The following is a 22,069-nucleotide window of genomic DNA, read 5'->3' as shown; positions in this document are numbered from 1 at the left end:
CTCCATTCCTGTGGATGGAGCCATTATGGTCATGAAAGCGCCAATGATTCACGAATGGCAGCATTTCATCGTTTCATAGTCCCTCCCTAAACGTGCATTGGCGCGCTGTGCGTGCATCCTTCCGTCGGGTCCCCGGTCCTCTCTCCGTTAGCCTAGGCAGGACTGGCGAAAATATGGCGGGTATGAACGCGTCGGGTCCCGGCCCGGTTTCGACCCTCGACCAGGTCGATAAAGGACTGAAGGAGACTCTTATAGACGCGCTAAACGCCATTCTGTCGCCGGTGCAAGAAGTGCGTTCTGCAGCGGAGGAGCGCATTAAAGTGTTGGAAGTGACGGAGGGTAAGAAGTGACGCGAGATGCTGCCACAACATGCATGACACCATGTGAAGTGCAGAGTTTTACTCATGGGCAACTCGCTTTGTCATTTCGGGTGAACGGTTGCTGATTTTATGATACTTGTCGGCCGTGTTTATAACTCATGCAGTCACGGTGAATTTGTCAACGAATTGGCTTGAGTTGGGGGGAGGCGAAAGCAAGTGCATCTGAGTCCAACATGTTCCCGCATTTTCAGTTAATGGTTGTGGAGTCAAATTTTAATGTTCTTATAATTGAGAAGTTCGGTTCTGTCGATCTGTATTTAGTCAGTTTCACTTTTAAAATCACTCACATGATGGTAATTCCGTGTTGATAAATACGCGTCATCTTTGTGAGAATATGTTAAGTTCCTCAGCGATAGTTTAAGGTTTGGTTTCGGAGTGTCTTTATCAATATTAATTCAGAGGAACGTTATCCTTAATCATCAAGGTCAATGTTAACGTTACATCACCCAGTATTTTTTAAGTTCAGGTATTGCTTAGAGTTTTGTGGATCTTTCGTCATCTCTCGGGAGAAAAAGAGCAGAATTTTGTTTCTGTGGCTGAATGCGAGTCAGAAGCTATGGCCAAAAATAAAATGTGCAAGTTTAAGAATCAGTAACGTAGGAAAGCTATATGATTTCACTAGAAAAATGTATTTTTGTACCCAGTATTTCATATATTTCATACAATTTTCGACATGTTAAAGTATGCTACTCTCTTCAGTTTCAATTACAATTTAAGATCACTGTTTTATATTTTTATTATCCCTTGATGACAAAGCTCAATTAAATCCTTCAGAAATAATTATAATGCTGATTTGTCTCTAAAGAAAAAAAATCGTATTATTGTCAATACTGAAAACACTTTAAAGTGAAAGTGAAGTGACATTCAGCCAAGTATGGTGACCCATACTCAGAATTTGTGCTCTGCATTTAACCCATCCGAAATGCACACACACAGAGCAGTGAACACACACACACTGTGAGCACACACCCGGAGCAGTGGGCAGCCATTTATGCTGCGGTGCCCGGGGAGCAGTTAGGGGTTCGATGCCTTGCTCAAGGGCACCTAAGTCGTGGTATTGAAGGTGGAGAGAGAACTGTACATGCACTACCCCCACCCACAATTCCGTCCGGCCCGAGACTAGAACCCACAACCCTTCGATTGGGAGTCCGACTCTCTAACCATTAGGCCACGACTTCCCCCATCATATTTGATGAATAGGATGTTCAAAAGAATAGCATTTACTTGAAACAGAAATCCTCAGTAACATTATAAATATTCTTAGTGTCACTTTTGATCAATTAAATGTATCCTTGCTGAATAAAAGTAGTAGATTCTTTAAAAATAAATCCTATTGACCCAAAATCTTTCAACAGTAGATTAGTTACGGACTGTACATCATATGCTTTTAAGTCTAGAAAGAAAACATGCCCACATAAAGGTAGAAATGCCCTTGAAAATCAGTTGGCCAGTTTAACCCAGCAGGTCGCTGACTGTGGCCTCTCTCTCAGGGTTCTTCTGTGTGTCGAGCGTCAGCAGTAACATTGTCTGTTGGCCACCAGTCTCTCATTGAGCTAAATCCATGGTTGATGAAAGATATGGTGGTGCTGTGAATGAAGCATGATTTTTGGATCGTGCTCATCTGACTTCGCTTCCAATGCATTTGTGGTCTTAGCTTCTTAGCTTATTGATAATCAGACAGATTTTTGGTTGTGCTTAAACTACACCCATATTTATTTGTAAACTTTTTTTTTTTTTTTTTTTGCACCTGTTTTGTAGAGTTTGGCGTTCACCTTGCAGAGCTCACTGTCGACCCACGCGGAGCACTTGCTATTCGCCAAGTAAGACTAGATATTTTCAGCATAAATAAGCAGATAGTATTTGATTCTTACTGTTACATTTGCTTAATTTGTTTGCTATATGTCTCTTGTAGTTGGCCTCTGTCATTCTGAAGCAGTATGTTGAGACCCACTGGTGTGCCCAGTCAGAGAAATACAGGCCCCCAGAGACGACTGAATGGGTAAGAACTGCGTATTTATGATTAGATGTGATGTTATCTGAGATATGGCATTATGTTAGTTAGTTTCCCATATCCCTTTCTGTTCAGGCCAAAGCTGCGATCCGTGAGCTTCTCCCAAGTGGTTTGCGGGAGGCCATCAGTAAGGTGCGCTCCAGCGTGGCCTACGCCGTGTCGGCTATTGCACACTGGGACTGGCCTGAAGCTTGGCCTGGGCTCTTCAAGCTGCTCATGGACATGCTGGCCAGTGGGGATGTTAACGCTGTACACGGCGCTATGAGGGTCCTCACAGGTAATGACTCCGAACATCTACAGCTCTTCATTACAGTTACAAATACTGTAACAAATGACAATGTTTTTGCGATGTTACTGAGCCACATATTATCATGCATTTCATAGAATTTACCCGAGAGGTGACTGATGTACAGATGCCGGATGTTGCACCTGTCATTTTGCCTCAAATGTACAAGATTTTTACAATGGCAGAGGTATTATACTCAGCTGAAAAACAGAGTCAAGTCCTTGTTTTTGAGACAGTCATGTGTAATGTATGTTATTGTTGCAGGTTTACAGTATTCGCACTCGATCCAGAGCAGTTGAGATCTTTACCACATGTGCTAATCTCATCTGTGCGATTGATGAAGTAGCAAAGGTAAGGTTTCAGTGAAATATTTTTTCTTTCTAGTTAAACAGGTAACACTTTAGACAGTAAACACATAAAACATTTTTTAAAAATCATTTAAAATTTTATTTATTTATTTAAGAATCCTGACAAAATGAAGGATCATGTGAGACTTAAAACTGGCGTAATAACTGCTGGAAATTCAACTTTGTGGCACAGAAATAAATTGCATTTTAAAATAAATTAAAATAGAAAACAGTTATTTTAAATTGCATTAATAATTATAAATTCTTTCAAAAATATAAAAAAAAAAACTCAAAGTTGTGAACTGTAATGTATACATTTTAATGTCAATTTGTATTCAGTTAACATTAAACTAAATTAATACTTGCAGTGGAATTTGTGACTTCAAAATACCTTATACCTCACAGTTAGTACTAAAGGGGTAACTGACATTTTAAACAATTCTATTTGATTTTAGGGTGCTGCCAACACTCTGATCTTCCCGGTGGTGCAGCAGTTCACCGAGGCCTTCATACAGGCCCTGCAGATTCCAGATGGTCCCACTTCAGATAGTGGTCTGAAGATGGAAGTGCTAAAGGTGACTAGCTGTTGCATCATGCAAAAAAAAACTTTTTACCCTCATGACATGATGTGAATGTACTTATTAATAGTTATCTCTTCATAGGCAGTGACGGCTCTTGTGAAAAACTTCCCCAAACCCATGGTGTCCTCCATGCAACAGATTCTACCTATCGTATGGAACACCTTGACAGAAAGCGCCTCTTTATATCCATTCAATGACAGATTTTGCTATTTGTATCACCGTCAAAAAAAAGGTTCACCCAGAAATGAATATTTACTCTCATACTCAAGCCATCAAAAATGTATATTTTTGTCTTAATCATAACAGATTTGGAGCATTGCATGACTTGTTCAACAATGGATCCTCTGCAGTGAATGGGTGCCGTCAGAATGAGAGTTCAAACAGCTTATAATAACATCACAATAATCCACAAGTAATCCAAACGACTCCATTCCATCAGTTCACATATTAGAAAGTGAAAAGATGTGTTTGTAATAAACAACTAAAAACTCATTAAGATGTTTTTAACTTTAAAATAGAGTTCATTAACATCCATAATATTGCTTTTTCCATCTTGGAAATCTGAGGCAAATTAAAAATTTTGGGTAAACTTTTCTTTAATGTCTCAGGCCTTTTTGATGTTTTTATCGGTGGCAGTTATTTCAGAATGAAAGTTGAAGTATTTTTCTTAACCAAGCACGCACTTATGTGAGAACTGAGGTCAACTACACAGAAGAAGTAGACGATCCAATTGACTCTGATGGTATGTGGCACTAGATTTTTGCAAGAACTGATCATTGTTATTCAAACTAGTTCATTTAGCGCTGAGCTCTGTTAATTGATCGTCACAGGTGAGGTCCTTGGCTTTGAGAACCTCGTCTTCAGCATCTTCGAGTTTGTCCACACGCTGCTGGAGAACAAGAAGTTCAAGAGCACAGTGAAGAAAGCCCTACCAGAGCTCATATATTACATCATCCTCTACATGCAGATCACAGAGGATCAGGTTTGTGGGCATTGTGAGTGTGTCATGTGTCTTTTTTTATAGACTTTATCTTCATGTTCTCATCCGTCTCACAGATCAAGGTATGGACAGCCAATCCACAGCAGTTTGTTGAGGATGAGGATGATGACACATTCTCTTATTCAGTCCGGATATCTGCTCAGGATTTGTTGCTGGTGAGAGCACAGAGAGTTTGTTTGTAGGTGTTTAAATGTTTTCCCTCCTTTATGCTTAATGCATTCTTTTGTCCATCAGGCTGTTGCTGCTGAGTTTCAGAATGAGAGTGCTGCTGCTTTAGCCGCGGCTGCAACGCGGCACCTACAAGAGGCAGAGCAAGCCAAGAACACAGGCAGTGAACACTGGTAAACAGAGAAAAACATCCTCTGTCACAACTAAACTTATAGCCTTTTTACACATTTGCCCAATTTAAATAAAACACTAGAAAAGAGATACTACTTTTATCTGTTCAGTTGCATGTCATATGATCATTAGCCAACATCAGAGAACCATAAACATGCAAATGTGTTAAATAATTGAAGTATTACCCTTATGTCTGGTGGTACTTCTAGTAAATATGTTAGGTCTAAGGGGTTCGGCTGACAAAAAAGATTGGGAGCCCCTGCCTTACATCAGTATCTCCATGAATATGCAGGTGGAAGGTGCATGAGGCTTGCATGCTGGCCCTGGGGTCAGTTAAGACCATCATCACTGAGAATGTGAAAAACGGTCGTGTGAATTTCGATATGCATGGATTCCTTGCCAGTGTCATTCTTGCTGACCTCAACTTACCAGGTAACCTTGTCCTAAACTTTCATTTTGATCTTATGTCTGTTTATGGCCTGATTGTTGACCTGTGGATGTGATCCCCATGTTTTTTCATTCCTAGCAGCCTCTCCATTCCTCTTGGGTCGGGCCTTATGGGCAGCCAGTCGATTCACTGCAGCAATGTCCCCAGAGCTCATTCAGCAGTTCCTCCAGGCCACTGTGAGTGGTCTACATGAGAGCCAGCCACCCTCTGTCCGGATCTCTGCTGTGAGAGCCATCTGGGGGTAGGACTTTCATTTCCAGTCTCTCATGTGCAGTGTTTAATCATTTGCGCCAAACGATAAGGTTGTTGTTTGCAGTTATTTTTTATTTATTTATTATATCTTTTTCACTATTTAAGCCTGAAATCAATTTAATACACTTTCAAATGAGAAATGGCTTGGGCTGCTCTTATTCAGGAATCTTATTTGGTTCTACACCTTTTATAGGATCCCCACGCATCCTGTAAATCACATGGAAAATGAAAGAATATGTTGAATGTCCTGGAAAATCTTGTAGTTGTCCTGGAAAATTATTATTTTAAAAGATGTGATTGTGTTTCCTTTAGCCAAGAGCCAACCGTTTACCACTTGCCCTAAGCAAATGTTAGTAATAGAAAACTTTCGAACGGCCATAAATTTGGACCCACCTGTTTTCTCTTTTCATATTGCCTCTGTATAATGCATATTAAATTAGTATTTCTAGGCACAACCAAAGAATTTAATCAATTTAATGTAATTTAATGCATTTACCAGACACTTTTATCCAAAGCGACTTACAATGCATTCAGGCTAAAAATTTTTACCTAACATGTTCCCTGGGAATCGAACCCACAACCTTCTGTGCTGCTTACACGATGCTCTACCACTGAGCCTTCTGGGAAGTGCCACCCAATGTCACCAGCTGTCGGAGAGTGAATTTGCTTTCTCATTCAGTCCGTCTGCTGGTTTTGTTTTGTGTAAATATGTTTTATGTAGTATAATTTCACAAAGCTAAAGTCTCTTTTGTTTTCTGTCTCCAGATTTTGAAATGACATCTTAAGTTAATCTAATTTAAATCAGAAACTGCTCCTCTATGTAGCATCTTAGTTTGGATCGTGATTCAAATGCAGTGGTTGCCACTAATTTTAAATGCATACAGATAGTACTGCCTGCAATAGAACAAAAAACATTATCTTGTCTCTTGTGTTAAAAAAGAATAATACATATTAGCAAATTGGTATCAGAATCAGCACATTTGCATGTAAAAAAAAAAAATGCAATGGCCAATCAGAGGTGTTCAGTTTTCATTTGACCCTTTTAAAGCAATACTTAATTGAAACATATTTGAAGGATACATGCCAATATTTTAAAATGTTCTTTACTATTATAATTTTTAGCATTAATAATGGACTGATTTAATTTTTCATTTTCAAATAGTTGAATAAAATAATTAATATCTTGAGAAATAAATGTACATATGTGACCCTGGACCACAAAACCTGTCTTAAGTTGCTGGGGTAAATTTATAGCAATAGCCAAAAAAACATTGTATGGGTCAAAATGATTGTTTTTTTTCTTTTATGCCAAAAATCAATTTTGAAAAATGTTTACTAACAGTAATGCCATTTAGAAAAGTTTATTTAAAATAATTGCTAGTAATTTGAACTCTCTGGTAATCAACAAATAATGCAAGGTTTTTTTAATATACGGGATTTCCACAAAAAGAGTGATCCCTCTTTATATCGGTTTTACAGGTACTGTGATCAGCTCAAGTTGTCGGAGAGTACTCACGTCCTGCAGCCCTTCCTGCCCAGTGTCTTGGAAGGGCTGGTGCAGCTCGCGGCTCAGTTCAGCTCTGAAGTTCTCACTTTAGTCATGGAAACCCTCTGTATTGTTTGCACCGTGGATCCGGCTTTCACCACAAGTGCTGAGAACAAGATCTGCCCACTCACTATTGCCATCTTCCTTAAGTACAGTAATGGTACGATTATTTTATAGTCAACAGCCAGTATCATTTCTAATTTGGAAAATTACTGTTGGCTTATGTTTGCTTTTCCTTTTCTGTTAGATCCTGTTGTAGCGTCTTTAGCGCAGGACATCTTCAAGGAGCTTGCCCAGATAGAAGCCTGCCAAGGACCCATGCAAATGCGCCTCATTCCCACTCTTGTTAGCATTATGCAGGCACCGCCTGATAAAATCCCATCTGGCCTTTGTTCTGTAAGTTAAAGTTCTACATTTGTTCTTCTTCTTACTGTAATTTGTAAGTAATAAGTATTTTTGGTTCCTACAGACATCCATAGATATCCTAACTACGGTTGTTCGTAACACTAAACCCCCGCTGACTGACATGCTGGTGTGCCAAGCTTTTCCTGCAGTGGCCCAATGCACTCTCCGCACAGATGACAACACCACAATGCAGGTAGCATCATTGTCCTAGAAACAAATCCGATAGGTCTTTTCAGAGACCTCCTGTCAGTTGGTATCTAACCTCATTGTTGTTGATTTTCCCAGAATGGCGGTGAATGCTTGAGGGCCTATGTGTCTGTGGCGCTGGAACAGATTGCCCAGTGGCAAGATGAGCAAGGCCACAGTGGCCTGTGGTATGTCATGCAGGTTGTCAGTCAGCTCCTGGACCCCCGCACATCCGAGTTCACCGCTGCTTTTGTAGGTCGTCTGGTGTCCACTCTTATTGCCCGTGCTGGCACTCAGTTGGCTGACCAGCTGGACCAAATACTCCGTGCTATTCTCAGCAAGATGCAGCAGGCCGAGACCCTCAGTGTGATGCAGGTAGGGTTGGATTGATACCAGAATTTTGGTCTGGGTGCAATACCACAATGCTGATTTTCATTTTCAGGGCTGTCAAAGTTAATATGTTGACTTTAAATGTTGTGAAGTTATGTTAGGACAGGTACAAAAATAGCTCTCACTTAATAAGCTAATAATATAATAACTTATAATTAGTAACTAATTGTTTACTTATTTTTTCATGTTGAACATTAATTTTCTTGTACAGCAGATAAGTCTATTGTGCTGTAGCTGCTGGCTCAAATGAGGTGTGAAATACATTCTTGCTCTTTATTTTTACAGTCCCTGATCATGGTTTTTGCCCACCTGGTCCATTCCCAGTTGGATCCCCTGCTGGAATTCCTATGCAGTCTTCCAGGTCCCACAGGAAAACCTGCCCTAGAGTTTGTCATGGCTGAGTGGATGAGTCGCCAACATCTGTTCTATGGCCAGTATGAAGGCAAAGTCAGGTGAGGGTTTCCAGTCATGTCTACAGTGTGCTTGAAGAACGGCACAGCTTCTGTTTGAAATAACACTGTAATCATTCTGTCCACAGTGCTGTTGCCTTGTGTAAACTTCTCCAGCACAGTCTGAATACAAACGACAAGCGCCTCCAAGATATAGTCGTCAAAGGAGATGAAATTTTTAATCCAGACGAGGGAATCTGTACACGTTCCAAATCAGCCAAGAGTAAGTTAATGATCTCTTTAACTACCAAATGAATGATTGTTATTGTCTCAGATATCTGACTGACCTATTTCTCTCAGACCCACAGCGTTGGACCAACATTCCTTTGCTGGTAAAGATCTTTAAACTCATAGTCAATGAACTGTCTTCTGTGGTGGAGGCTAATGCAAATAGAGCAAATCCTGCAGACTGGAGCCAAGGTACTTCTGTGGTTTACACCGATTATTAGTATTGATCGATGACATTAAATTGTGGAGCCGTCTTGAGTTTAAAACGTTTACTTTGCAGACTCTGGTGGAATGTGGGATGATCTGGCTGAGGAAGAGGATGAGGAGGAGGAAGATGAAGGATTAGCAGGACAGCTTCTGTCTGATCTCATTGCCTCCAACAAATACGGTGAAGTCTCAAATGACTAACACGGGGTTACGTTTGTATTAATATTACAAATATTGTGAGACATAGAGAAATTTTATAATTTCCTTGGAATCAAACCTATATCATAAGATTTTTTGTTGTTGTTATTTTAGTGTTTGTAAACTATTACATTTTGATTTATTAATGTTTAGAATTAGAATTTTGTTCTTACATTTTTAGTGTTCTTTTAAATTTACTTTTACTTTTAAATTTTAGTACTTTATGTGCTTTTGTCATTTTTATGTTTTTATAAATACCATTAAATTAAATATTTGTATTTTTACTTTTAAATGAATTATCTGGGGTTAAATGTATTTGTTTACTTATTTGCTACCTACTTTTTTTTTTATTAAGTTTGATATCTGTTTTATTTTATTTCAGCTTTTTCAATGAACAAAAATGTTTTAATAGTTTTAGTTAACAATAATAACTGCTTCACATCTTTTGCAATGCTTTTGTGGTGGACATTCATATGCCATTCTTTACATGTTAAGATTTATTAGTAAAAGCAAAAGAACAAAAACATGAGTAAAACCATTAAGTACACAAATCTTTCAATATTCACTACATTGTCTTTTCTATGGATAGTCTGTAACACTGATTGTAATTTCCCCATAGATGATGATTATTATGAGGATGATGATGAGGACGATCCAGATGCTCTAAAGGATCCCATATATCAAATTGACCTTCAGGCAAGTTATTTGGCATCGACTCTAAAGTATTACTGTAACCAGACCTCAAATCTTCATTGCTCTTGTCTCCATGTTTTTGTTCCACAGGCGTATCTGACAGATTTCCTTACCCAGTTTGCTCAGCAGCCTTGCTATAGCATGTTTTCAAGCCACTTGAATGAGGTAGAGAGAAGAGCCCTGCAGTCCATCGGTATATGACCTGTATACCCAACATCGGCTCCTTGTCCTTCGTTTTCATCTTTACCACTCAGTCATCCTTTCTGAAAACTTGGAACATTTGAGTGGACTCGGAATGCCTTTCGGACAACGTTCTTGATCCACAACCCAAAAGAGGACTTAAAGGTTTACGTGCCTCTCCCTGTGTTTTATAAAGGGAAGGGATGGACAATGATTCCCAGGGATGTTATAAGATCAGGGTGTGAGGGGCACACAGACAGGACTGTGCATCGGATGTCAAAACACTACTGTGCTTTGATAGACCTGTCTAGAATGATGAATGTTTTTTTGCAATGGGACTGGTAACATTATAGGAATAATTTAAAAATATCAACTGTCCATTTGTACCTTCTCACTTTACTTATTCATGATGGTTAAAAATCTTTCTGTGGAGGAAGGAAAAAGACTTCTGACAGATGATGAATCTACACTTTGAAAATAAGTTGGAACTGTTGGCGGCCTTATTAAAGTTCTCCATGTTTGTCATTACGTGGTCTCATGAGCATGATCTTTATGGCTACACTGTTGGGTGAGCATGAAGAATAATATAGTGTTACCAAAGTGATCCTACAGTCTTATTGGCAGCATTGTCTCCATTGAGCTATGAGAAGAATTTCAAAATAAAAGGCCTGTTAAGTTCTAAATTTTAAGTGTCTAGTTTCTAAATTAAGTTTTTGGAGATTAATATTTTTTTTATGTAAACAATCTTCATTTACTCTTAAAGATATATTTTGCAGAGTGCTACAAATGTTAGTTAACTGTACTTTGCCATAATAATTTTAAATCATTTGATTATGAACACGCAAATGGAAAAGTATTTGTGTATAACAGAAGATGTATGTTGTTGGGTCACGAAGCATTGTTTTTTTCATAACAAATGTGGCAGTTTTGTTTTTAAAAAAATATACTTTTAAGAACTAAATTAATATTTAGGAAAATATGGACTTTATTACACAATTATTTACAGATTTATAAAAAATATATTTCAAAAATGAAGTTTTAATTGTTTTCCAGTACAGCCTACACCGGTTGTTGCACAAAATACATTCACGAGTTCACACTTACATATAATTAACTGAATATTATAATGCGTATTTGGCGTGCTGTCCGGGGAAGGGGCTCCGAGCTCGGGAATGGCCCGAACCTAGAGTACCCCCCCCCCCGTATATGAAGTGTAAAGTGAACTCTGGTGGAGGAGAAGGGGTGGAGGGGGGATGCTGATAAACCGTCAATAGAGACAGGTAGGCTGATTCAGCTGTATTTATACCCTAAGGTTGATTATCTTGAGTGGTTCCACCTGTGCTAATTAGGTTAAGTATCTGACGTGCTTCTCCCGAACCTTGTTATAAAACTACATTTAATTTACACATTTTTAAAACAAGTTGTAAATTTTAAAACAATTGTTTTGTAGCAGATAAAAATGGGATTTTTTTATTTTATTTTTTATCAAACTTAGAGGTAATGGAACAAGTATCATTAGATATATGTGTGTGTGTGTGTGTGTTGCGAACTCATATATTTCATTAAATTTAACATAACAAAGATACAGTGTAGTCTCCACATATAATGTGATGTGAATGAGTGTATTTATCTCCAGAAATGTGAACTATTCAGAGAGGCAGGGGCGCGCTGCTACAGGAGCCCACGGGCATCATTTGTCCTCGTGGAATTTCGCGCTTCTGCGGTCAATCTACTGAATAATTCCCTTCATTTACACTTTTAATGTGTACGAAATCTAAGCATTAGCCAGGCGAAATGAACGTCCTTTAGTGTAGCCTATTTGATCAGAGAGTAGGCTGAGGCTGGTACTGGAGACCTGGCGTGTAGCGTCACGGGCGGCGTGTCATTCCACTCGGATCGCGTGGTGATCACGAAGCCGCTTGATTCGGAGCTCCGCTGTCTGCGAGTCGTGGCAGATTGTATCATTTAAGTTCTATTTTTCAAAGGATGCAAACGTAACCGTTTAGTCTGCTGTAACGGAAAGTGTACTGGAAACAGCATGTCCTTCTACGCCGTCATTATAACGGTCCTCTGTATCATTTTCTCGGCTTGGCAGGGTAAGATGATAATGTAGTTTCTTCATAGGCCTCATTGTCTCAAATATTTACTTACAAACACGTTTGTTCATAATTTAATATCTTCATCAGCAGATTAAATGAAATTGAACTGAAATGCCACGTATAGCGCTTATCTAATGCAATTAATATATACATAGCTGCCGTGGTTAAAAAAACGAATATGCAAACAGCTCTCAAACCCCTCAGATTTGTAAATTCACACGAGGCTGCAGTTGTTTTTCTTCTGCATTCTGTATAACACCGGTCCTTCACTGCAGAACCAGTAACTTAACTGAAACATTATCCACCTTTTTCCTCAACGCGGAAGTAACGATAAGCCTATTTATATATATATATATATATATATATATATATATATATATATATATATATATATATATATATATATATAAACCCAAAACATAAATAGATTTTCACATCAATCCTGAAGGTAGACAAAGAGAATCCATTCTAACAGAGGAGAGAAAAAATATATATTTTCTAATTTATTTATTGATTTGTATGAGCCGGTTTTAAATATTTATGTCAAAAGTATGTATTGTGACAATAACTGCAAATAATGTTTCTTGTAACTGCTTATCAGTCCTGCACGACAGTTTGTAGAAATTTTAACCCATTCCTCATTATAGAACCACTTCAATTCTGTGGTGTTGGTGGGTTTCCTCTTATAAACTGCTTGATTCAGGTCCTTCCACAACATTTCAATTGGATAAAGGTCCATAAATTTACTCAATAATTCCAAAACATTAACTTTGTTCTTCTTTAACCATTCTTTGGTAGAATGACTTGCGTGCTTGGGGTCGTTGTCTTGCTGCATGACTGACTTTATCTTGAGATTCAGTTCTCGGACAGATGTCCTGAGATTTTCCTTCAGAATTTGCTGGTATAATTCAGAAATCTTTTTTCCATCAATAATGGCAACCATTACGAAACAGGCCCAAACCATGATACTACCACCACCATGTTTCACAGATGGGATAAGGTTATTATGCTGAAATGCATTTTCTTTTCTAGCCTGATGAGCAACATCAACACTTTTTCTGAGGTCCTCAGATGTCTCATTTGTTTGTGCCATGATACAATTCTACAAACATAACCAAACTTTGATAGATCCCTGTTCTTTAGATAAAACAGGACACACACTGACACTTGATAGTCATCTCACTGATTGAAAACACCTCTGAACAGATGAACTCTAATTTCACCTTTAAATTAACAGCTAATCCTAGAGATTCACATACTTTTGCCTCTCACAGATATGTAGTATTGGATAATTTTCCAATTAATTTTTGGATAAATTAATGACAAAGTATATATTATTTTCATCTGATTTGATTGTGTTCTCATTGTCAACTTTTAGGACTAGCATGAAAATCTGATGATTTTTTGCGTTATATTTATGCTGAAATATATCTCTGTGTGTATTTAACCACTATCTTTGTTCTTTCTTTCAGTGAGTGCGGATGAGGACTGCTTGTGGTATGTGGACAAAAATGGCACCTGGCACAATGGCTTTGATTGCCCACTCATATCCTTCTGCTGTGGGAACTGTCACCGCCGCTACTGCTGCCTGGATGGCTTCAAGATGATCACCGAGGCGGGACAGAAGCGCTGCATGCTGTTCCATCTCAGGTACACTTTTCAGGATTCTAGATTATTGACCACTTAGTGGCCTAGAGAAGCTCCTCAACCTCACATTAGGGTGGCCAATACCTGCATGTTATTGGTCAAACTGCTCTGGATGTTTTGGGCAATATTAAATATTAAATCCTGGCCAGAACGTGTCCCGTATGAACAGCGCATATGGCCACCCTACCTCACATCTGCCTGCCAAATAAAACTACTTTTATAAAAAAAATCTTAATGGTGAAGGTGCTGATTGCTAGACCTCACAGCAAGCATTTTATTTTGCATTTATTCATCTTAAGCATCATCATGCTTTTATCCACAGTTTTTTTTTTTGAGTTTCTCCCAGAGAAGTCAGATAATTAAAAATTGGTGTTGTCTTTCCTGACAAGTTTTCTGTCCTGCCTCTCTCAGCCCTTCCACTATAGCTGGCATTGCTTCATCCATCCTGCTCTTTGTGGCTGCTATAGCCACCATGGTTTGTTGCTTCATGTGTTCCTGTTGTTACCTGTACCAGCGCCGCCAGCAACGCGGCAGAACTCCTTATGAAGGTAAACACAATTACTTTAAAAAAAAAAAAATAAACAAAGTAAATATCACATTTTTGAAGAGACACATGAATGTATTACATGTAATACTTAGCATGTATCTTGATGCATTTTTATTTATTTATTTTTTACTGTTGGGTTACTTGCATGATATACTACAACTATAAATAAATCAAATCCTACCTGGATATACAGTACACTCACATAATGCTGGATATAATATCACGCAAAACTCAGCTGCTTGATTGTTTGGATCATGTAAAAATGTAAACTATTTTATAGTACATATACTAAAAGTTGTATATATAAAACGTAAAGTATAATATCACACAGCTCTATTTGTAAAGTTCAATTTTTTTTCAGTATACACAGAGAGCACTCACATATATACTACAACAGCTTGATTATTTGTATTATTGGAAAATGTAACTATATTATCTTCCAGCTCAAGTCTGCTAAATGTGAATTTAAGGCATGAAGTTATTAAGGATTATCATTGTGGTTTTCTGTAAAGCTGCTTTGAAACAATGCATATTGTGAAAAGCACTATATAAATAATTTGATTGATTTCTTATTTCTCTTTCTGGTATTGCAGTTGCATTGCTCTTTGTTATCATACTTAACCCGTGGCTTCTTATTGCAATTCCATGGCTAATTTTCAAAATACTTGTTTGCATGAACTGATTCTTATGAAGAATAAAAATCATCACCTACTAACATGAGTCTCAATTTCAGCCCAGCATATTCCAATGGCCAGGTATCCTGTGGAGCACATGTACGATGCTTCTGGTAAACCCATTGGACATCCTGATTATCCTGGATATCCAATGGTGCCGCAGTATCCAGGTGTCCCCCTCCAGTATCCTATGATGGTCCAGGGTCCTTATCCTCCTAATCATCCTGACGCAGGATACAGTCAAGCAGGTATTCAAACTGCCTGTGTCAGAGATCACATACTGCAAACAAAGGTCCCAAAAAGGGTGTTTCACATCAGTGGTATAGACAAACTATTTTTGGTTTTTCATAGAGGCTTTCAGTGAACAGTTCTTAAAAGAACCATTTTTCTTATTGTGAAGAATGTTTTAATAATCTGAAGAAACTTTTTCCACTTTAAATAATAATGGCACATCTCCATGGATGTTATGGGTTCTTCATGGACCATCAATTCCAATAAGAAGCTTCATTTTTAAAGTGTATAGTGGAAATAAAAACCCCATACTTGCATATAGTTGCACAGACAATATAACCGTTTTCTGTAAGTTGTGTTGTTTTTGTTTTCAGCTCCTCCGCCGTATTCCCCTCCCCAGTACCCAGGGCACTGAAAGAGCTGAAGTCCCTCAATGAGGAGAAGATAACCCATAAAGTGGGTGATGAGGAGGGCCCATGCTTGTGAGGAATCCTTTGAATGAGAAGCCGTTTTAAAAAATGATTTATGTTATTTATATCTTGATTAATTTATTGAGTGAAGCATGAACTGACCTCAAAATCGACTCACGCATCGGAGTGTTTTCTTGTTTGATGTACAGCTTTCATGTGTCACTAATCAGTGCCCACTTTAATCCAGCAACTCACAGACTCAAAAGACTGCTTTAAATGTGCCATTATGTTTTGTCCATCTCTCCGAAATGGACTGTTAAATATGACTGTCTTGCAGTAGAGACTGGCTGCCAGTTCTGATTCACCCAGGATATCGTTCTTTGTTCAACCAAATGAGAAGAAGCTTATATTATTTGCACTTTATTCTGCAATAGACATGTTCAAAATGTAATTTATTTGACCGCTAATCCGAGCATGTCACTTGCATCATTAACATCAAATCATGCTGTATGCTTTTCATGTCTTATAGACAGCTAACATGCAGTATGTATATAAGAGAGAACTTACATTAAGAATGAATTTCATGTTTCATAGCATCCAACCAAACATCAATCTGTGCATTTGCAGTTCATCAACTGTTTTTAGATCTGGCTTGAGCAGCTGTAAAGTTATAGTTTTGCATGTCTTTAACTATCTCATGCTACGAAGGCCAGTTGTCAAGGGGAATAACTGTAATGTTTGAATTCAATTAGCTGTCCGTCTGTGCATTTTTATTTGTTTCAAAAAGCTTTTTGATCTATAAAACAATTTTATAGATATAAAACACTAAATATAATAAAACACTACAGTCATTTATGTTGTTTTGTTACATCTTCACAGTGATGTATGTTTAAACAAAGTTCCTTTACTTTTCCCTCCAAATTCTGAGAAGGAAATCTGAATAGTGATATGAAAAAAAAAATGGCAAGATATAAAATTGGAATTGTGAGATGGCAAAATTTTCAGTGTGATTTAATGCATTCAGGAACTTCATACATTGCTACACTAATGACAACAAACAACAGACCTTTTTGCTTACAAATTGTTGCTGAAATTTCACTAATGTGATCACACATAAAGGTGGGTTTTTTCCCATTCATATTAACAAGAGTGGACCTTAATTAATTTTCCTTAATTAAAGTTCATCATAAATGACACTTTTCATTGATAGATTTGAATGTAAATTAAAAGTACATTCTAATTAAAATGAGTATCAGCTTAAAAAAAATAATCTGTTGCATTTGTTACATTTACTTTTAAATTATTTCTGCTACCTCATCATCTCACATTTGTAAGATTAGTTGTGATGCTTTTTGCATTGTTTAAATAACTAGTTAGTTATTTAAATTAATGTATAATTAACAGTGTTGTTTTGCTATATACAGGATATGCTCCTGTATTTGTCACTTTGGAATGTGAAGTAAAAATAAGAAAAGGATCTATAAAGAAGAATTTTTACAATGTGGAATATTAACAGGTATTTTCAACTTGGGGGGGGGGGGTGTAATTAATAGGCTACTAGTGTTTGTAGTGGCACTAATCATCCTGTAAGAAAGGTCTAATTGAACAGACTGGATAAGGAGTATTGCATAATCTCTTTTTACAATAAAAACAGAATTGACTTTGCATGCTGTCTCCATTGATGCAGTTCCTGAAATCAGCATTTGCCTATTTTCATTATTTTTCCTTATTTTTACACACAACAATTTTGAAGTATAACAAATATATTTTATATACCACAGAATAACAGTAGTGTTTTGTTAAAAAAACAGTTAATTATAGCTATTGAAAAGTAGGCTGAGCCAGACCAAAATAAATAAAAATGTTTAGTCTGCCCTTTTTATTTATTTTTTTATTTATTTTGGTTGGATGACATTATCACTTCAAATTTATGAATAGCCCAGACTATTCGAACCACATTAAACGAATAGCACAGCAGCCTATTATTCCAACATATTTCTATAACTTTCTATAACATCGCTGGAAAAATGTTGTCAGTACTCAAGGAATCCTGATTTCCTTAGTGACCAGGAAGTAACAGTTTGTTTCTGGGATGCTTTTGGGTTTTAGTAAACCATAGCCTTCCCAATTGCCTTTAAAGGACTATGTACCCCCATCTAAATATGGGCATGCGCTCGCGATGGATTTCAAGGAATGTCCAAGCAGCACAAACTTGCGCTGACAGTCCATCGTGTCTCGCGCTGCTCACGCGATTCTTTCACATCCAGAAAGGCTTCAGTTTTACTCTTTTCAACCTCCTCCATTTAAACTTTAACTGTTGATGAACATTTAAAAAAAAAAAAAAAAAAAGGTAAAGTAAGTGGGAAAACAGTGCTATCTTCAGCGAATTCTATATTACTTTGTATCACAACTGAACGCAGCCATGTCCCGGAGGAAAGTGAGGGGACTCACGAAAACCGGGCGACAGGTGAGCGAAGACCCGGACCTCGACAGTTTACTGTCAAACCTGTCGCCCGAAGAAATGGAGGAGCTGCAGAAAGAGGTTTCCGTCGTTCCCGATCCAGATCCGAGTGAAATAATCGTTTTGGACCAAACGGATTTTAAACCAACCACCGCGCCACTTAAAAGGGAATCACAACAAAGCAGCCAGACCGATGACTTCAGATCCCGCTTACAGAGGAACCTGTCAACCGAGGTAAAATATTCACTACCGTACAAGTTCATCTGTGAAAATGTGAATGCTTGAGTTTGAACCAACATGCTTAATGCAGTAGGAGCTTGAAAGTAATGCAAAACAAATCAATAAATATAATGTGGTTTTCTGGCCAATTATTTCCAGGTTCTGAATAGACAGATGTTTTCTGTATTTATATAATTTTATGATTCTAGTAGTCTGGCGAAAGTCACCTTATTTTTACATCTTTTAACATCTTTTACATCTTTTTTCAACTTTTACAAATGACTTTAAATGTAAAAGCGGTGATGGTCATAAATGTTTACTTTTTGAGGCATGATAAACAGGAGAAAAAAACCTCCTAAGATATATCTAAAGGAGATATATCTATCTTTGTATTTTAAGTCTCTTGAAATGTTGGCCCGTTTGAAGTTCCTTGGTTGGTTGCTCCTTTGCTCACTGCCTTTTAAGGATAAGTCTTTCAAGGCTTGAGCTTTCTAGTGCAAAAGACCGTGGCTCACAAACCAAACACCCAGCCACTGTGCAAGTTTATATCTTCACTGAAACATCCAGTGTAAACATCCACTGTTCATGCATTACAGGTTTTGTATATCCATATGTCAAATCCCAGTCTTCGGTGGAACATTTTAATATTGATATGTAGGCCTAAGCTGCTGGCATTTCCTCCAGTCGGCTCCCCAAAACAAAAAAATCTAAAACGTTGCATATGTCACCTTGCTTGTCCATAATTCATACATTGTGAATTCTTAGGGAGAGCCGAAGAAGGAGAGCCGGAAGCAAGAGTACCTGCGTAAGATGGGCCTGAGCCAAGAGAAGAATACCTCCGCGTCTGACAGCAAAGATGGAGGGCTTCAGAGGACCCCCTTTACCTCTTCTTTCTCTAAACGTGATGGTAGAATGGAGGACAGGACCCGCAGAGTCACAGAGGCCAGCAAAGATGACAAATTTGGCCCATATGCCCTTTCTAGGAAGGACGAGGAGAGTGAGAAGCAAACAGAAGTGAAGGAACAAAATAATGGGAGTAAATTCAAAGATAGAAGAGAGATGAGAGAAAGTAGTAGCAACAAAACCAAAGAATTAATATCCAAGCTTCAGGAGAAGAAGGAGGATAGTAAAGAGAAAAACAGAAAGGAAGACTGTTGGAAAAGGGAATCTGGGGAAAGTAGAGCAAAGGAGATGATTTCTAGGATAAAGGAGAAAGAGGAGAAGGAAAGGGATAGAAAGGAAGAGTTTAGGAAGAGAGAGGAAATCAAAACTAAAGGTTATACATCCAGGTTAGAGGAAAAGCAAAATCAGGTTCTAGAAGACAAAACGAAAGAAGAGAAGAAGGTCAATGAAGAAAACCAAATAAGAAGGTTAAGTGAAAAGGTGAAAGAGAGCCCTATGTTGGAAGTAATGGGACAAAATGAAATTGACAATGAAGTTCATGAACCCATTAAGCAAGAGAAAATTGGAAACTGTGTCTCAGATACTATTTCAAAAAGTAAGACAAATGAGGAGGAAGAGGAGGATGAGTCGGCCAGCATGTTTGATGAAGATTTGGAGAGAGTTCGTTGCAATGATTCGAGCATGACTGACCTCAATGTGAACAATTCAGAGGTCATAAAAACCAAAACACTTATTCAGTTCGCCGAAGCCTTAAAAAACAACACACACATCAAAGTGTTTTCTTTGGCTAACTGCCGTGCCGATGACCACGTGGCTTATGCTATTGCAGGGACCTTACGAAATAACAAAAGCATCATTAGCATCAACCTGGACTCCAATCTTCTTACTAGCAAAGGTGTTATGGCCTTGATCCATGCCCTCCAACACAACTCCACCCTCACTGAGTTACGCTTCCACAACCAACGACACATCATTGGAGGAAAGTCAGAAATGGAGATGACCAAAATCTTGAAAGAAAACACAACTCTTCTGAAACTGGGCTACCACTTTGAGTTAGCTGGTCCTCGTATGACCATGACCAATATACTTAGTCGCAATATGGACCGTCAGCGGCAAAAGCGGCTGCAGGAACAGAAGCAGGCACAAGTCACTGGAGACAAGAAAGACACATTAGAAGTTCCAAAACCTGGCTTTGGTAAAGGCTCCCCGAAAGCTTCGCCTAGACCGTCTCCTATAACTTCTCCAGTACCGTCACCCACCCCGTCACCCAAGTTGACTCAAAAGAAAAGGGTCAGTGGGCTTGGTGGTGGACCACCTCCGCCCCCACCACCACCTGGAGGACCACCACCGCCTCCACCTCCAATGCTAGACGGAGACTTCCTAAAGAACTCCCTGACGCCCATGTCACAAAGGAAACTAGACGACAGGAAAGGAGGAAGAGGAGGAGCTCAAAACTCAAGGGACCAACTTCTGGCTTCCATTAGAGGCACCAATATCAGACAGCTCAAAAAGGTAGGAATTTATATATATTTAAATGTAATAATATAAATAATATACATTTTAAATTGTAGATTATATATTTGTAGATAATAGTAAAAATAGTAAAAAATATTTCATATGTTAACAAAAATGCACATATATGCATATATATTGGAGTTTATTATTATACCGTGTTCCCTGTGAAATTGTTGAACATTTTAACTCACCATGAATCATTTTTTCATAGGTTGCATTACCAAAGCTCTTGCAATAATCCGGAAATGCAGAGAGATAATTCTGGGTGAAGAAAACGGCAAGAATGAAAGGACAGACATCTCACAGACCTTGAGAAGATCATTAATCAGAATCTTCTATAGAAAGTCTTACTTCTGTTCTGTTCTATAGTATGGAAGACATGCAAGGACTCTTATATATGATGATATACAACTGCTTTTACCCAGGAGCCTTTGTACAAAATACACTGGACGATAGAAAGAAATGGAAGTGTGGTGCAGTCATGGGTGCTCAGAGGCTTCAGTGACCTGTGGAACTGCAGAGTTGATGCCTTATTTGTCATTTGCACTAAATGAATATTTCATATGATAGATTTACTAATGTGTGGTGATACAGTAAGTGTGGATATTGAAAATGTATTTGTTTCTGCAGTCGAATTGGATGAGTTGAACTATAAGAACAAATAATTGTCTGGATTTTATAGTTATTTTGGGTTTGGGAATCTCTATAGTAAAAGCTTTTGCTGATCAGGGAATAAAGGTGGGATTCTAATCAATAATTACAAATAATATATTATTTTGATTGTATACAGAATTGTAATATCTTGTTTAGAATGCTGGGTGTGAAAGATAACAGGATTACAGCTTTCAAGAGAAAGCATTGAATACTCAGATCTGTGAATATGATCATTGTAAAGTGTTTTTTTTTTTTTTTTCATTTGTAATTTATCAAAAGTCAAAAAATTCTAGTTTGTTTTTACTTTGGGAATGGAAGCAATCTCTGCACATAATAAAGGTTAATGTACCTCACGTGCTTTGAAGACAATATATTTTCATGCATGTATGATTTCAGTCTCTTCAAGAGCACATCTAGTAAAAGCTACGGTGAAACTGTTATGCTAATTCAGTTTGTGTTCGAAAATAAAACCAGTTTTGGATAAATCTGCCGGATAAAGATATGATTGGTCCAACAAACACACCTGGTCATGGGATTTTACTTTATTAATTTCAGGTCATTGTCAGAAAAATATCGGAATCAT

The 22,069-nt window shown here is 37.9% G+C and overlaps 3 protein-coding genes across 4 annotated transcripts; all 3 read left to right on the top strand.

Moving 5' to 3' along the window:
* The first annotated feature begins 78 nt into the window (after positions 1-78).
* On the top strand, positions 79-10,809 carry ipo9 (importin 9). 2 transcript variants are annotated; one of them, XM_026221223.1, is made up of 24 exons: positions 79-339; positions 2,139-2,200; positions 2,293-2,379; positions 2,467-2,668; positions 2,776-2,864; positions 2,942-3,028; positions 3,480-3,599; positions 3,687-3,787; positions 4,289-4,347; positions 4,436-4,587; positions 4,662-4,760; positions 4,840-4,946; positions 5,237-5,376; positions 5,474-5,633; positions 7,124-7,350; positions 7,438-7,586; positions 7,660-7,788; positions 7,881-8,156; positions 8,457-8,623; positions 8,710-8,843; positions 8,921-9,040; positions 9,129-9,236; positions 9,873-9,949; positions 10,037-10,809. In XM_026221223.1, the coding sequence occupies exons 1-24, from the start codon at positions 174-176 to the stop codon at positions 10,145-10,147; spliced, it is 3,129 nt and encodes a 1,042-aa protein (XP_026077008.1). In that variant the 5' UTR covers positions 79-173; the 3' UTR covers positions 10,148-10,809. The 2 variants fall into 2 exon arrangements, with proteins under 2 accessions (XP_026077008.1, XP_026077007.1); XM_026221222.1 differs by having other exon boundaries at positions 5,471-5,633.
* A 972-nt stretch (positions 10,810-11,781) lies between these two features.
* On the top strand, positions 11,782-16,585 carry shisa4 (shisa family member 4). Its single transcript, XM_026221218.1, has 5 exons — positions 11,782-12,222; positions 13,698-13,875; positions 14,284-14,420; positions 15,153-15,341; positions 15,699-16,585. Exons 1-5 carry the CDS (start codon positions 12,165-12,167, stop codon positions 15,737-15,739), a joined length of 603 nt encoding a protein of 200 aa, XP_026077003.1. The 5' UTR covers positions 11,782-12,164; the 3' UTR covers positions 15,740-16,585.
* Positions 16,586-17,914: 1,329 nt separating this feature from the next.
* Positions 17,915-21,839, top strand: LOC113055184 (leiomodin-1-like). The gene is made up of 3 exons (XM_026221217.1): positions 17,915-18,429; positions 19,180-20,829; positions 21,044-21,839. Exons 1-3 carry the CDS (start codon positions 18,157-18,159, stop codon positions 21,068-21,070), a joined length of 1,950 nt encoding a protein of 649 aa, XP_026077002.1. The 5' UTR covers positions 17,915-18,156; the 3' UTR covers positions 21,071-21,839.
* Positions 21,840-22,069: the final 230 nt, after the last annotated feature.

The sequence above is a fragment of the Carassius auratus genome, chromosome 36 (assembly GCF_003368295.1).
Source record: "Carassius auratus strain Wakin chromosome 36, ASM336829v1, whole genome shotgun sequence".
Taxonomy (NCBI): domain Eukaryota; kingdom Metazoa; phylum Chordata; class Actinopteri; order Cypriniformes; family Cyprinidae; genus Carassius; species Carassius auratus.
The sequence above is the reverse complement of the archived record's forward strand: the minus strand, read 5'-3'. Positions and strand labels throughout refer to the sequence as shown.

Bases quoted from the DNA above. Each gene is read 5' to 3' on its own strand.
- ipo9 (XM_026221222.1), top strand. From the start codon at position 174: ATGGCGGGTATGAACGCGTCGGGTCCCGGCCCGGTTTCGACCCTCGAC. The intron at 3,029-3,479 runs GTAAGGTTTCAG...ATTTGATTTTAG, and splicing joins CGATTGATGAAGTAGCAAAG to GGTGCTGCCAACACTCTGAT. The intron at 5,634-7,123 runs GTAGGACTTTCA...TCGGTTTTACAG, and splicing joins GCTGTGAGAGCCATCTGGGG to GTACTGTGATCAGCTCAAGT.
- LOC113055184 (XM_026221217.1), top strand. From the start codon at position 18,157: ATGTCCCGGAGGAAAGTGAGGGGACTCACGAAAACCGGGCGACAGGTG. The intron at 18,430-19,179 runs GTAAAATATTCA...GTGAATTCTTAG, and splicing joins AGAGGAACCTGTCAACCGAG to GGAGAGCCGAAGAAGGAGAG. The intron at 20,830-21,043 runs GTAGGAATTTAT...ATTTTTTCATAG, and splicing joins ATATCAGACAGCTCAAAAAG to GTTGCATTACCAAAGCTCTT.
- shisa4 (XM_026221218.1), top strand. From the start codon at position 12,165: ATGTCCTTCTACGCCGTCATTATAACGGTCCTCTGTATCATTTTCTCG. The intron at 13,876-14,283 runs GTACACTTTTCA...TGCCTCTCTCAG, and splicing joins TGCATGCTGTTCCATCTCAG to CCCTTCCACTATAGCTGGCA. The intron at 14,421-15,152 runs GTAAACACAATT...TCTCAATTTCAG, and splicing joins CGGCAGAACTCCTTATGAAG to CCCAGCATATTCCAATGGCC.